At 54.6% G+C, this 13,777-nt stretch overlaps 2 protein-coding genes across 2 annotated transcripts in view; both read left to right on the top strand.

The window, feature by feature from the left end:
* Positions 1-1,580: 1,580 nt before the first annotated feature.
* LOC136367357 (protocadherin gamma-C5-like) overlaps positions 1,581-13,777 on the top strand; it is a 73,184-nt gene continuing 60,987 nt past the window's right edge. Inside the window, exon 1 of the mRNA XM_066328895.1 lies at positions 1,581-4,150. Within this exon, the coding sequence (XP_066184992.1) occupies positions 1,703-4,150 (2,448 nt within the window). The 5' untranslated portion in view covers positions 1,581-1,702. The remainder of the gene's footprint in view (positions 4,151-13,777) is intronic.
* On the top strand, positions 10,731-13,233 carry LOC136367677 (protocadherin gamma-B5-like). The gene has a single exon (XM_066329479.1). The coding sequence runs from the start codon at positions 10,738-10,740 to the stop codon at positions 13,231-13,233; it is 2,496 nt and encodes an 831-aa protein (XP_066185576.1). The 5' UTR covers positions 10,731-10,737.

The raw sequence follows: 13,777 nt of genomic DNA, 5'->3' as shown, positions 1-13,777 counted from the left end.
ATGGAGCGCAGGAAGCACTTCGTGTTTCCTTGGTTATAAGTTCAGCTTCAGCCGCCAGGTTTTGTCTCTAAGTCCTGAGCTTAATAACTCGCATGTGTTTGCAATATTTGAAGTAGATCCATATTCTATGGAGAGAGAACGGCTGATTGTAAATGACGGTAGAAGTTAGAAAAGCACTGATGCCTTTTGTTGTTGGCGCTTTCATCCTTCCTGTCTGATTTCTTCAGAAGGGTTGTCCTTGAAACTCGTGTATAGCTTTTCACAAAACCTTTCCTTAAACCTCGTTTTGTCTCTATCACATTAAGAAAGGGATCGAATGTGCAAAATTCCATTTTCCATTTTGAGTGAAAAAATAAATGCCCACGTGTTTTTGGTGGGAATGCAGTAGTGGGACTAGATGACTCCCTTTCTGCGTCCTGACTCGTAGATTTCTGTGCTTTGCTCTTCAAGATAATGATTTCGTACCCTGGTGAGAGTGTTGAATGATTTGGTATTCAGAGATTTTATTTATGTTTCTGTCCTGTTTACATAGAGAGTTTGGGGAATTCCGGAGGGCTGGGGTCTATCGAGAACGGCAAATTTCTGCAGTTCTGATCCCTAGGTTAGACATGTGAGATCGGAACGGATCAGGTATCAGGGAGATTGTCCACACGACGGTTTGGGCACCTTACTCAGTGCCATTTGTGCATTGATTACTGGTCAGCACGGGTTCAAGGGCACAGCTACAATTTTGGTTTATGTTTTTATAATTCTTTCATTGAAAACATATCGTTCCAACGTCATTAAGAAGTACTTAGATGAATAGTTTCCTAATGAGCTTCAATGCTTTACACATTGATTTCAGAAAAACAGAAAACCGCAAATGACCTTACTGAATATACGTGTGTATAAACTAAGGAAACATAAGGTTTTTCTTAGGAAGTAATATCAAATATTTGAACTTGTGAAATTTTTCTTGGAGAGTTTTAGCTCCATGCTTGTCTTTATCTGTAATTCAGTCCAGTAGCAAATAGATCCTTGATTTCAAGATGAATGCAATTACTCTTATCCGGCTGGTGTTAATGAACCTGATATCTCTGGTTTTTGGGGTTCGGTATCATCCCGTCTTCTCTCTGAGAGCCTGTTGTTGAAGATATTTTTGAACAAAAAGGAATAAAAGTAGCAATAAGTTACAGGCTAAAATACGAAAATGTGTTTTGATTTACATACCATGACATTAGTAAGGTATTAGATTCCCGTGCGGTTAAAGAACCGCACCCATGGAATGCCTCTGCCTTCCTCCCGATCGTGATGCCCTGGAGGATGAAGGCAGAGATGGGCTGGAGAAATGCGGAGGCAGGAGATCGGCGCCGGGCGAAAAGCGACGTCTCGGCGGCGCCTGTCCCGTGTGTGCAGCGGGGCCGGGCGGGCAGCGGCGGGCAGCGCTCGGTGCCTGCAGTGCCGGGAGGAGGCTGCGGGCGCCGCTGTTGACCGAGAGGAGCGAGAGGAAGCTCGGAGCGCTACCGGCAGCCCCGCCCGCTGCGGATCGGCTCGCTCGGCTGCTCGCTCTCCGTCCGACCGTGCGGCCCGCGATCGTCCCCGCGGTGCCGCTCCATTCTGCAGCCGGGGCCCGGCGGCAGCGCAGGGCGCAGGAGCTGAGAGCATTGAGCGGCAGCGGGAGTCGGAGCGGCGGTGTTGCGGTGCCGGCGGTGGCGCGGCGGAGATGTGCGCGGCTCGGAGGCGCTGGGGCCGGCGGCAGCGAGCTCTGCTCTGGGCCGTCCTGCTGGCGGCGTGGGAGGCGGCGTGGGGGCAGCTGCGCTACTCGGTGCCCGAGGAGATGCCCAAGGGCTCGTTCGTGGGCGACGTGGCCAAGGACCTGGGGCTGCAGCTCACGGCGCTCAGAGACCGCAGCGTCCGTATCTTGGACAAACGTAGGACTCAGTATTTCACTGTGCACGAGAAGACGGGACATTTAGTGACTGCGGAGAGAATCGACAGAGAGCAGCTTTGCCGGCTGGTGGAGAAATGCGTGCTGCCCTGTCAGCTGATAGTGGATGGACAGATGCAGGTTTACTCAATCGAAGTGGAAATCATTGACATTAATGACAACGCCCCCAGCTTTCGAGAGGCAGAAACAGACCTGAGAATGAGCGAGACGACAGCCTCGGGGGCGCGGTTTCCTCTTCCCAGGGCTCACGACCCGGATTCAGGCCGGAATTCCCTGCAGAGCTACGAGCTGAGCGGCGACGAGCACTTCTCGCTGGCCGTGCAGGCGGGCCCCGGCGGCGATCAGCGTCCCGAGCTGGTGCTGGCCAAGGCGCTGGACCGGGAGGAGGCGGCGTTTCACGAGCTGGTGCTGAGGGCGAGTGACGGCGGCGATCCGGCCCGGACGGGCACGGCTCGGATCCGAGTGACGGTGGTGGACGCGAACGACAACGCGCCGGTGTTCAGCCAGGCGGAGTACACGGTGCGTGTGGCCGAGGACGTGCCCGTGGGCTCCGTCCTCGTCACCGTCACGGCCACGGACATCGACGAGGGCTTGTACGGGCAGGTGAAATACTCTATGAAGATAACGACCGATGTGGCATTGGATATTTTTCATCTGGATAGTGAAACTGGAGAGATCAAACTGTTGAGGAACCTGGATTTTGAGGAAGGTTATTCGTATGAACTGGAGGTGCAGGCTCATGACAGTGGAGGACTCCTAGACACTGCAAAAGTCACGATCACCGTGACAGATGTAAACGACAATGCCCCAGAACTGACAGTATCATCAAATCTAAACGAGATCCCGGAGGACGCTCAGCCTGGGACTGTTGTGGCTCTGCTGCATGTGCAGGACCGGGACTCGGGGGGGAACGGCGAAGTGCGCTGCTCCCTCGACGAGGGCGTCCCGTTCCGGCTGGAGAAGTCATTTAATGATTACTATCGCGTGGTGACAACGAGAGAGCTGGACCGAGAGCAGGTGCCGGAGTACAACGTGACGGTGCGGGCGGCCGACGGCGGGTCGCCGGCGCTGCAGAGCAGCGCGGTGCTGGCGCTGCGGGTGCTGGACGTGAACGACAACGCGCCGGTGTTCGCGGAGGAGCGCTACAGCGCGCGGCTGGCGGAGAACAACGCGGCGGGCGCGCTGGTGCTGACGGTGCGCGCCACGGACGCGGACTGGGGGCAGAACGCGCGCGTGCGCTACCGGCTGTCGGAGGGGCGGGTGCGGGGCGCGCCGCTGTCGTCGTACGTGTCGGTGCAGGCGGAGACGGGCGCGCTGTACGCGCTGCGCTCCTTGGACTACGAGCAGGTGCGCGAGCTGCAGCTGTGGGTGCGTGCGGAGGACGGCGGCGCGCCGGCGCTGAGCAGCAACGTGTCGGTGCGGCTGCAGATCGTGGACGAGAACGACAACGCGCCGCAGGTGCTGTACCCGCCGGCGGCTCCCGCGGCGGGCTCGGGCGGCGCGTGGTCGGGCGTGGAGCTGGCGCCGCGCTGGTCGGAGCCCGGCGCGCTGGTGGCCAAGGTGGTGGCGGTGGACGCGGACGCGGGGCAGAACGCGTGGCTGTCCTACGAGCTGGCCAAGGCCACGGAGCCGGGGCTGTTCCGCGTGGGGCTGCACAGCGGCGAGGTGCGCACGGCGCGCTTCCCGCTGGCCCGCGACGCGGCGCGCCAGAGCCTGGTGGTGGTGGTGAAGGACCACGGGCGGCCGGCGCTGTCGGCCACGGCCACGCTGAGCGTGGTGCTGGCCGAGAGCGTGGCCGAGCTGCTGGCCGAGCTGGGCAGCGCGGCCGAGGCGGCGGCGCCGGGCGAGGCGGCCGGCAGCCTGACGCGCTGGCTGGTGCTGGCCGTGGCCGCCGTGTCGTGCCTCTTCGTGGCCTTCCTGCTGCTGCTGCTGGCGCTGCGCCTGCGCCGCTGGCGCCGCCGGCACCTGCTGCCGCCCGACAGCGGCGCCTTGCGCGGCGTGCCCGTCTCGCACTTCGTGGGCATCGACGGCGTGCGCGCCTTCCTGCAGTCCTACTCGCACGACGTGTCGCTCACGGCCGACTCGCGCAAGAGCCAGCTGCGCTTCTCGGCCGCCAGCTGCTGCGACACCCTCCCGGCCCGGCCGCTGCCCGACGAGCCCGCGCCGCTGCTCGGGGAGGAGGATGTGGCCGCCGCCCTCCCCGCGGATCCCGCCGCTCCCTCGGTGAGTTCCAAGAGCAGCATAGCCTCCGCGGCGCTTTCCTCTTCTGCTCTCCTGTTCAATTCCCCCCGTGGTCTGTTTCCTGTGCCGGGCGGTTTGCTGGCAAGTACAGCAGAGCTTTGTTCATTGTCGTGTTTTGTTCTGGTGCCTCTTGCTGCACGGAGGTGCAGGAAAGGCTCGTTCTTTGCTCTCCGGATCGCTGGGGAGGTCGATGTAGTGAGTCTGACGGTGACTAGAGGTCTGTATGATTTTTTGTAGTTTCATCGGGTACCAAGCAGTTTTTGTGCCATGGCATATGTAAAACCCATGCTCTTTCAGTATTCGCTATTTTGAAGGTATGGGTTTCATAAGTAGCAAGTTGAGATTTTCATTGTTTGCTGGTTCAGGTGCCTTCCGAAGCCTACATGTGCTTGATTGGGGTGACAGTCTCTTTATTGTAATCCGGACTGCTCTGAGTGTAACTTTGCTGCTCATGGTTTGTACTTTTCTCAGCCTTTCTGTATAAATGGAGGTGAGTAGGAAATGTTTTTACATTCTTCTGGACCTGCAGGAGAATGGGCCAGGTAGAGGTGCTCCCTTGATGATGTCTGTGTAACTGATCTGAAGGTGAAGGATCCTCTTGAACACATCCCACTGATGGCTGGTTGTATGTGGAGGAGGAAATAGCGGAAGGAATGGCAGAGGTGCTTTGTTGGTTTGTTCCCTTGAAAGGCTGAGCTGTTTCAAACTGAACGGTGTGACTTGGCTGTAAAGTACAGGTCATGGCAGGAGCCTGGGTGAGGGTGGGAGGGAAAGATTCAAGGTGCAGAGTTAGACATAAGGAGAGGGTGATTGGCCTTATAGAGACATTCACTGACACAAGCTCCCCTGGAGCACTCTTCCTCTTTTCCTTTGAGAAGTCTGAGGTTTCTTCACAGAAGAGCAGTGAGCAGAGAAATGCAGCTTCCTTTGCACAGAGGTATGAAAGTTTCTGGTTGAAGTTGTAAAACGAAGTGATCTGGGAGAGTGGGCCCTAAATGTCATGTGCATATAAATTGGAAGGGTCAAAGAACACCCGTGGGCATTGTGAAAGATTGGAGATTTTACGTCCTGTAGTTCTACATGAGGATCTGTTGAAGGCCAGAGGGAATGCCTTTCTCATTTATCTTTTTTTTTGCCCACCCATAGTATCATTCAATGTGATGTCTTCCTTCCCTAAATATTTGGCTAGAAGACACGTGATTCTGGCTGCATGAAACGCCCTGGCAAGTTCTTTGTGTGTGTTTGCAGCTGGTCATAACTGTGAAGCTTAAGAGTCTAATGATGTGCTCATGACCAAGGTCATGTGGGAGCTTTGGGAGGAGCAGTTGGTCCATTCATTGCTTAGTAAGCACTGTATTAGTTACCTGCTCTTAGTTACATGAAGGGTGTTTTGTGACCTCTTCCTCTCTGTAGCTGTTTGTTCCCTTCTTTGCTCTTTGGTGATCTGAAGATGGTTCTTTCTCTCTCCAAGTGTGTGGAAGTTTGGGTGTGTTGCATTTGCCTGGCTGTTCTGTACATGCCGTTCATGTTCCCAGCTCTAAGAAGACTTTCACAGGTGTTTCTTTAACATGTCTCTGTAATCAGTGCTGTTGCTTGTGCAGGCACATGGTGAACAGTCAACTATTAGCTATGGTGAGTAGACATCTGAGCAGCTTCTCTTTTGGTAGAGTCTTTCTGCCAGTTTTGAAGATCTGTGGTAATGATGTGAGTCATAAAGTGTTAGAGGGGATGGGTTGGCGTGTGCTGTATGAGGAGGTATTGGTGGAAAATGGCATGTGTTCTGTTGATTCTGAGGATTTATACCTGATATTCTGAAAATCACTGCAAAGAAGAATGATCTTTTGACCTTGAGTGGTTTGGACTCGAATTGCCCAGTTTTGGGTCCAGCATTCTTTTGCATTAAGAGTGATGACATCACACGGCCTTCCGAGAGCTCGTATGTGATGTTTTCTTTGAGCTGATACTCTGAGGGCTGGCTCTTTAATAGAGCTGGTAAGAACTTCAAGTCTTTATAACATTTTACATTTCTTCAAAATCTTGGGAGGAACAGAATAATCTTTGTTGTGATGCTTGGGCTCTGAGAAATTGTGTGTGCAGCTTTTCTTTCAACAGAATTTGTCTGCCAATTTAACTTTCCCTTCGTGTAGTGTTTGGAGTGGGGAAAGAGTTTCCTCTGTCCAGGGACAGGGCCTGTGCAGGAGAGTGAAGTGGCTAAAAAAGAAAGATGTAAAGGTCCAGTTTGTCCTGGAGTTTAGACGAGGCCCACAGCTGTGGTTGTAAGCCTTTTTGTTTTCAGGGTCTAAGATATGACTGTGTCTGGGGTGTATGGCGTGAGCTCCTGTGTGAGCATGACTACTTCTTACAAACTAGTTTCCTTTGTGTACCTACAACAGCTGACACGATCTGAAATGGGAATCTATGGTTCAAGCACTTGTGACAGTTTCTCAGTCTATTTTTTGTTTTATGTATTTGTTTGTTTCTGGTGGAGGAATAAAGCTGGAGCTCCTTTTGCCTGGGAACCCTGCGAACAAATAAAAGCTGGTGAAGTGATGAGGAGCACAAGAGTTGTTTAGTCTCAGAAAAGAGGAGGTTCAGGGATTGCTCTCTATAGTCACTTGAAATGAGGTTGTAGTGAACTGAGGGTTGGTCTCTTCTGCCATGTCTCAAGTGAGAGGCCAAGAAGAAATGGCCTTAAGTTGTGCCAGGGGAGGTTCAGATGAGATACCTGAATATTTTTTGTGTGAAAGAAGGGTGAGGCACTGGAAGGACTTGCCCAGAGAGGTGGTGCAGTCACTGTCTCTGGAAAGTCTTTGGGAGGCTTCTGGATATGGCTCTTGGAGATCTTGATCAAGGTGCTTGATTATGGTGGTGCTGGTCTGGACTAGATGACTTTGAAGGTCTCTTCCAACTATGATGATTCTGTGATTGCATAAAACATTAAAAGATGTCTTATAATTATCAGGGAGGGAGAGCAGTTCTCATCCACACCTTCCAGGTGGACATCAGCTAAATGTATGTTCTCTCAAATGGGACTGAATGAAAGGCTCTTTTCCCTGTGGCTGGTACGTGGTTAGAAGCTGATGTGTTTTCCATTATGCAGAAAAAGGGTGTGAATGCAGAGCCAGGAGAAGGAGAAACTGGCTTTGAATGCAGAAACAGATGGGTCAGAGTGGCTCTGGCTGGAAAATGGTTTGATTTCAGGCCTCGTGCCAAGGCCACTGCCGAGGCCTGTGCTGTTTTCTTTGATCCTTGTATCCCAGTCCTGAAAGGCAATGGCAGTCCTCCAGCAGTGAAGTATTTCCTGAAAAACTGTTCAGGTAGAGCCACGATACTTGTGTAGAAAATGGCTTATAATTCCTGTATGAAAATGTCCTTATTCCTTTGTAACTCCCCAGAACGTAGTGATGTAGTGTGTCTTCATAGTTGCAATTAGACTTTCAGGTCTTGGCTTCCTGTAAGGTCTTGGTCTTTTTACCCATTCCTGGTGAGTGTTTCTTCTTTTGTAATTATGACTCCAATTTGGCAGCAAATACCTAATTTAATCACCAGGGACAGAATTTTGTGTGTGTGAGAAAAGTGAAGGAAATGGAAAAAGTGAATGTGCTGTAATTTCTTAGAAGGGTGAAGTTGAGAAAGAGGCGTCAGATATTTCGTCTCTTTGGGAGGTCACCTAAGAGAATTGCTGAGAGCTGATGACTAGTTTTGGTAATGAACCCCACTAGTGTGCAGTCCAGTGTAAATCTTCAAGGCTCCACCTGCACCTTGAGGCCTCAGTGACTTCCAGGTGTTCACAGAGATGAATTCCAAAGCCCACAGTGAAGACCAAGAAGATATCCTGGTGAATTTCTCTAACTGCCTCTTATCTTCTACTGTTTCCTTGCCTTGCTTTCTTGACATATGTTTTGCTTTTCTTTTTTTTTCCTGCTTGGCTTTCCTTCCTTCTGAAGGTTTCCTTGTAATTGTCAGCCATGCTCCCTTCAGCAATGCATCCTGTATTAACGCCTCTTGTTCGTGCTACAGCAGGCGTGAAAGGCAGGAGAGGTGAGGGTACCTTTGAGTTACTGTAGGGGGGAAGGGAGGTGAACAGCACCCTAACAGTATCTCTGTGGAACACGTGTGTGATGGAAGAGGGCAGGAGATTTCCTCTGAGCCATTAGTTAGATGAGCCATTCTCTGTTGGATGACTGCTAATCTTTTAGTTTGGCTGTTTATGATTCATGTGTTTTAAAATCCTTCAGTTTCTTCTCAGAATGCCAACGGGCAGATAATTTTACTTCCCCTCTTGATGTGATCCTGGTGCTTTATTCCATCATGATTAATTTTGCTAAAGATGTTAAGGGGCAGTAGAAACCAAACAGGTGTGCCGCATTGGAGAGAAGACAGGAGACCTCTGAATGTGAGAGTATAAAAGAACAGATTGTAATTTTCCTTGCTTGTGGAATGTCCTCCATAACACATGCTTGTGCCTGATGCAGTGCCACGCAATTGGAATTGCTTTTGCTCGGTAAATGTGGCCTACAAAATATTATTGCACCTGGTCTGTACATTGCCTTATGTTTCTAACTCTTGTCTGTGTTCATGAGCTCAACCTCAGCACGTCCGATCTCATGTGGAAGGTCTCCTCTGTGCCAACTGCCCGAGTGCAGGTGCAGTTCCCACACACACCTGTGATGTTCACAGCTGTAAAGAGGAAGGGTTTCACAAGCACAGGTGTGCTCACCCGGGAACACTTTGTCTGTAGTGTGAAAATGCAGAAGCATCTCTGCTGCAGTCCTCAAAGTTCAGAGCGGCCACCCATTCGAGCCAAGGTTCCCATGAGCAGGTCAGGAACCAGTGTGAGCATGTGGGCAGAGTGTCTGCCACCCAACGACCCAGACCATGCTGGGCTCACACCTGGAGGCTGTTAAATGGCTGAGGAACAGGCTGGACAGTCAGCTCCCAGGAGCTATAGACTCTTGGACTCGATGTCCAAGTGGAAATCAGTAATGTGTGATATCTATTCTGGGATCAGTGCTATTCAGCATCTTCATAGACAGTGGGATCAAGCACACCCTCAGCAAATTTGCGGCTGACACCAAGATGAGTTGATCAGTGAGAGGTCAGGGATGGTTTTTATGATAAGTTGGAGAAGCAGACATGTGTAAACTTCATGAAGGCCAAGTGCAAGGTCCTGCACATGGGTCAGGGCAACTCTCAATTTAAATAGAGGGTGGCAGACTGAGAACAGCCCTGCAGAGAAATGCTTTGTGTTAGTGACAAATGGAGCATGAGCTGGCAGTGTCCACTTGCTGCCCAGATTGCATCAGGGGATGTATAACAAGTAGATTGACCAGCAAGAATGGGTAGGTGGTCCTTTTCCTCTACACTTCTTTGACCACATACATTGTCATCGAACTGGAATATCTGTCATGAAGAAGCATTTACAAATTTCACGTCCTTACCCTGAGAAAATAAAGCTTTGAGTAGGATTTATTGTATCTTTTCAATTCAGGAAGAATGCTTACAAGAAAGTTTGAAGAAGAATTTTAGGTTTAGATTGGAAAAATTTTTATGATGAGGATAGTGAGACACTGAAATGAGTTGCCCACAAGTTCTATGGGTGCCCCACCACTGGAAGGCCTCAAGGACAATGTGGATGAGCCTTTCAGTAACTTCGTCTAGTGAAGGATACCCCTGCCATGACTGAGGAGTGGATTAAATTATTTTGAAGGATCCATTCAATCCAGAGAATTCTTCGGGTGTATAAAAGAGTCATGGTGGCTCTGCATTTCTATCATGAGGTCCTGAAATACAGAGATGTAAAAGAAGTAACTTCTCTGAGTCAGAAACAGAGTAGAAATGTTATGCTTGGCATAAAGATAAAATCATTGCTTTAGCCCAAGTGTGCCTTAACTTAATTCGACTCAAGACAGGAAAACAAAATTGAAGATGCATGACAGGATACTGATAGATTTCCCTGCCTCTACACATATATAGAGTTTACTGTTTCCTAATTGTGCCTTAATATGGTTGAGAAAATTTGAGTTCGATAATTTATTATTTTGCAACAAACATTAGCTTAAACACTTGCTTCTCTACATTTATTGCAAAACAAACAGATAACATGAAAGCCTTAAACAGCGTACCGAAGTTTTAATAGTATTTGAAATCACATAAAACCCCCGAGCCCCGCCCAAAGCCGGGCCCCCTCGAGCGCGGCCATCCGGCGGCTGCAGTGGCGTGGCGGCGCCTCCGGGTGTCGCTGTTGGCCGCCGCCGAGCGGCGCTGGAGCCGCGGCCGCCGCAGCGTCCTGCCCCCGCAGGCTGCTCGCTCGCCCGGCGCCGGCCGCAGCGGCAGCGGCCCCGCCAGCAGAAGCAGCAGCGGCGAGAGGCGGCGAGAGGCGGCGAGAGGCGGCGAGAGGCGGCGAGAGGCGGCGCTTGGCGGGGAGCAGCGGCGTCCGAGGCGGCCCGAGCGGGCTGGCTGCGCTGCGGCGGCCCGTGCGCTGCGGTGAGAGCGAGAGCGGCTGGAAGGGAGGCCGGGCGGCGGCAGGAGTCCGGCAGGAGCGCGGCGGCGAGCTGTGGCCACAGAGAATGGCGCTGAGGCGGCGGCAGAGGCGCGGGCCGGGCGGCGGGCGAGCGCTGCTGGGCGCGGTGCTGCTGTGCGTGTGGTGGCGGGCGGCGGCCGAGCGGGTCCGCTACGCCATCCCCGAGGAGCTGGGCAGAGGCTCGCTCGTGGGGCCGCTGGCGCGGGACCTGGGGCTCAGCGCGGACGAGCTGCCGGCGCGCAAGCTGCAGGTGGCGTCTGGCGGCAAGAAGCAGCTGAAATATTTCACTGTGAGTGAGGAGAACGGGAACCTGTACGTGAACGAGAGGCTGGACCGGGAGGAGATGTGCGGCCAGTCGGTGACCTGCTCCGTCAGCTTCGAGGTGCTGGTTCACAATCCACTGAATGTTTTCCACGTCGAGGTGGCGATCGAGGACGTGAATGACAACTCCCCGACCTTCAGCAATGCTGCGCTAGAACTTGATATCGGGGAATGGACTCCCACAGGGGCTCGTTTTCCGCTGGAGATGGCCCAAGACACTGACGTGGGAAGTAACTCGCTGCTGACTTATCATCTCACCAGCAACCCATCTTTCTCTCTGGTCATTAAGGAGAGTCCTGACGGAACTAATCAACCGGAATTAGTTTTGGAGAGAGCGTTGGATAGGGAGCAGCAGGGTTTCTTTGAGCTGGAGCTGACGGCAGTGGATGCCGGGGATCCAGCTAGATCCGGAACTGTCAAGATTCGGGTCAATGTGACAGACTTAAATGACAACCCTCCCGTGTTCAGCCAGGACCGTTACCGTGTGAGATTGCGCGAGGACGCGGCCCCGGGGTCGACAGTGTTAAACATCTCCGCCTCCGACGCCGACACCGGCAACAATGCTCGCATCACTTACGGCTTCGGGAAAATGCCGGCTAAGGTTCTTCAGAAGTTCATGATGGACGCGGAGAGCGGAATGATCACGATCAAAGAGGCTTTAGACTTCGAGGACACGAGTGCCTACACATTATTGGTGGAGGCGAGGGACGGTGGCGGTCTGATGGCACAGTGCAAGGTGGTGTTGGAGGTGCTGGACGTGAACGACAACCCACCCGAGATCACCATTCTGTCACTGTCAAGTCCCGTGCCCGAGGACGCCCCGGTCGGCTCTGTGGTGGCCGTGCTGAACGTGAATGACCCAGACTCGGGCGAGAACGGTCAGGTGTCGTGCGAGCTGTCGGGAGAGGCGCCGCTGTCGATCGTGGCGTCGCCGGGCGGCTCGTACAAGGTGGTGACGGCGAGCGCGCTGGACCGCGAGCAGGCGGCCGAGCACCGCGTGACGGTGGTGGCCCGGGACCGGGGCAGGCCGGCGCTGTGGAGCAGCGCGGAGCTGGTGCTGGAGGTGTCGGACGTGAACGACAACGCGCCGGTGTTCGAGGAGGCGGCGTACAGCGCGTACGTGGCGGAGAACAACGCGGCGGGCGCGCTGGTGCTGCGCGTGCAGGCGCGGGACGCGGACGCGGGCGCCAACGGGCGCGTGAGCTACTGGCTGGCGGGCGGCAGCGCGGGCGCGGCGGGCGCGGCGCCGCTGGTGTCGGTGGAGGCGCGGAGCGGCGCGCTGTACGCGCAGCGCTCCTTGGACTACGAGCAGTGCCGCGAGTTCGCGGTGGCGGTGCGGGCGCAGGACGGCGGCGCGCCGGCGCGCAGCTCCACGGCCACGGTGCGCGTCTTCGTGCTGGACCGCAACGACAACGCGCCGCGGGTGCTGTGGCCGGCGGCGGGCGCGGGGGCCCCCGTGGCGCCGGGAGAGGCGGCGGGAGCGGCGGCGCCTCCTTTCGAGGTGGTGCCGCGTTCGGCCGAGGCCGGCTACCTGGTGGCCAAGGTGGTGGCGGTGGACGCGGACGCGGGGCGCAACGCGTGGCTGTCGTACGAGCTGGTGCAGGCGTCGGAGCCGGCGCTGTTCCGCGTGGGGCTGCACAGCGGCGAGGTGCGCACGGCGCGCGCCGTGTCCGAGCGGGACGCGGCCAAGCAGCGTGTGGTGGCCGTGGTGAAGGACCACGGGCAGCCGGCGCTGTCGGCCACGGCCACGCTGCACGTGGTGCTGGCCGAGAGCTTGCAGGAGGCGCTGCCGGAGCTGAGCGAGCGGGCGGCGGGCGCCGAGGCGCCGGCGGCCGAGCTGCAGTTCTACCTGGTGCTGGCGCTGGCGCTGCTGTCGGCGCTCTTGGTGCTGAGCGTGGCGCTGGCCGTGCTGGCGCGGCTGCGCCGGGCCGGGCCGCCCGCCGTGCTGCGCTGCCTGGGCGCGCAGCGCTTCTCGGTGGCCGGCGCCGCCTTCCCGGCCGACTTCTGCGAGGGCACCTTGCCCTACTCCTACAACCTGTGCGTGGCCGCGCCGGCCCGCGCCGTGCCCGAGGCCGCTTGGCCGCCGCCGCCGCCGGTGCCCGTCCTGTCGGCGGAGGAGCTTCTGGCCGGGGATTCCTGCGACAAGCCGAGCCTGAACAACGGGGCTGTCGTGGGTGAGCCTCCTTCCGTTGGCGATGCACCTCAGGTCTGTAAAGCGTGAGCTTCCTCTATTTTTAAAACTGTCCGAAATATCGTCTTTGTTGCCCGGATATTCTGTGCGTAGTGTCAGTGGGGACTCGACATCAGTGTCTCTACGTAGCCGCGGAATATTTTCACTTTTTCTCAGTAGTCGCTTCATCTGACAGGCTTTGACTGTAGCTCTCCTTTCGTTTCTCTTTGTGATCCTCCATGTTTCCCGGAGTCGTGTTTTTGTGAGTGGCACAGTCCTGTCTCCGTGATGGACTGAATTTAGGAAGGGGCTATCCCCTGTTCATGGAAACCAGGAAGCACTTGGCGCTTCCTCTGTCACAGATTCAGCTTTAGTCGCAAGGTTTTGTCTTTAGCACTTGAGCTCTATAAATTCCGATGTGTTAGCAGTAGTGTTAGTCGATCTGTATTCTGTGGACGGAGAACGGCCGATTCTGCATGACGGGGGAAATAAGAAAAGAAGTGACGTCTGGTGTTAGAGCTTTCATCCTTCCTGACTGATTTCTTCAGAAAGTCTGTCCTTGAAACTCGTATACAGCTTTGCACAAACCCGTTCC

The sequence above is a fragment of the Sylvia atricapilla genome, chromosome 14 (genome assembly GCF_009819655.1).
Source record: "Sylvia atricapilla isolate bSylAtr1 chromosome 14, bSylAtr1.pri, whole genome shotgun sequence".
Taxonomy (NCBI): domain Eukaryota; kingdom Metazoa; phylum Chordata; class Aves; order Passeriformes; family Sylviidae; genus Sylvia; species Sylvia atricapilla.
Note: the sequence above shows the minus strand (reverse complement) of the source record. Positions and strands in the feature narration are given on the sequence as shown.

Coding starts and splice junctions, on each gene's coding strand:
- LOC136367677 (XM_066329479.1), top strand. CDS start 10,738: ATGGCGCTGAGGCGGCGGCAGAGGCGCGGGCCGGGCGGCGGGCGAGCG.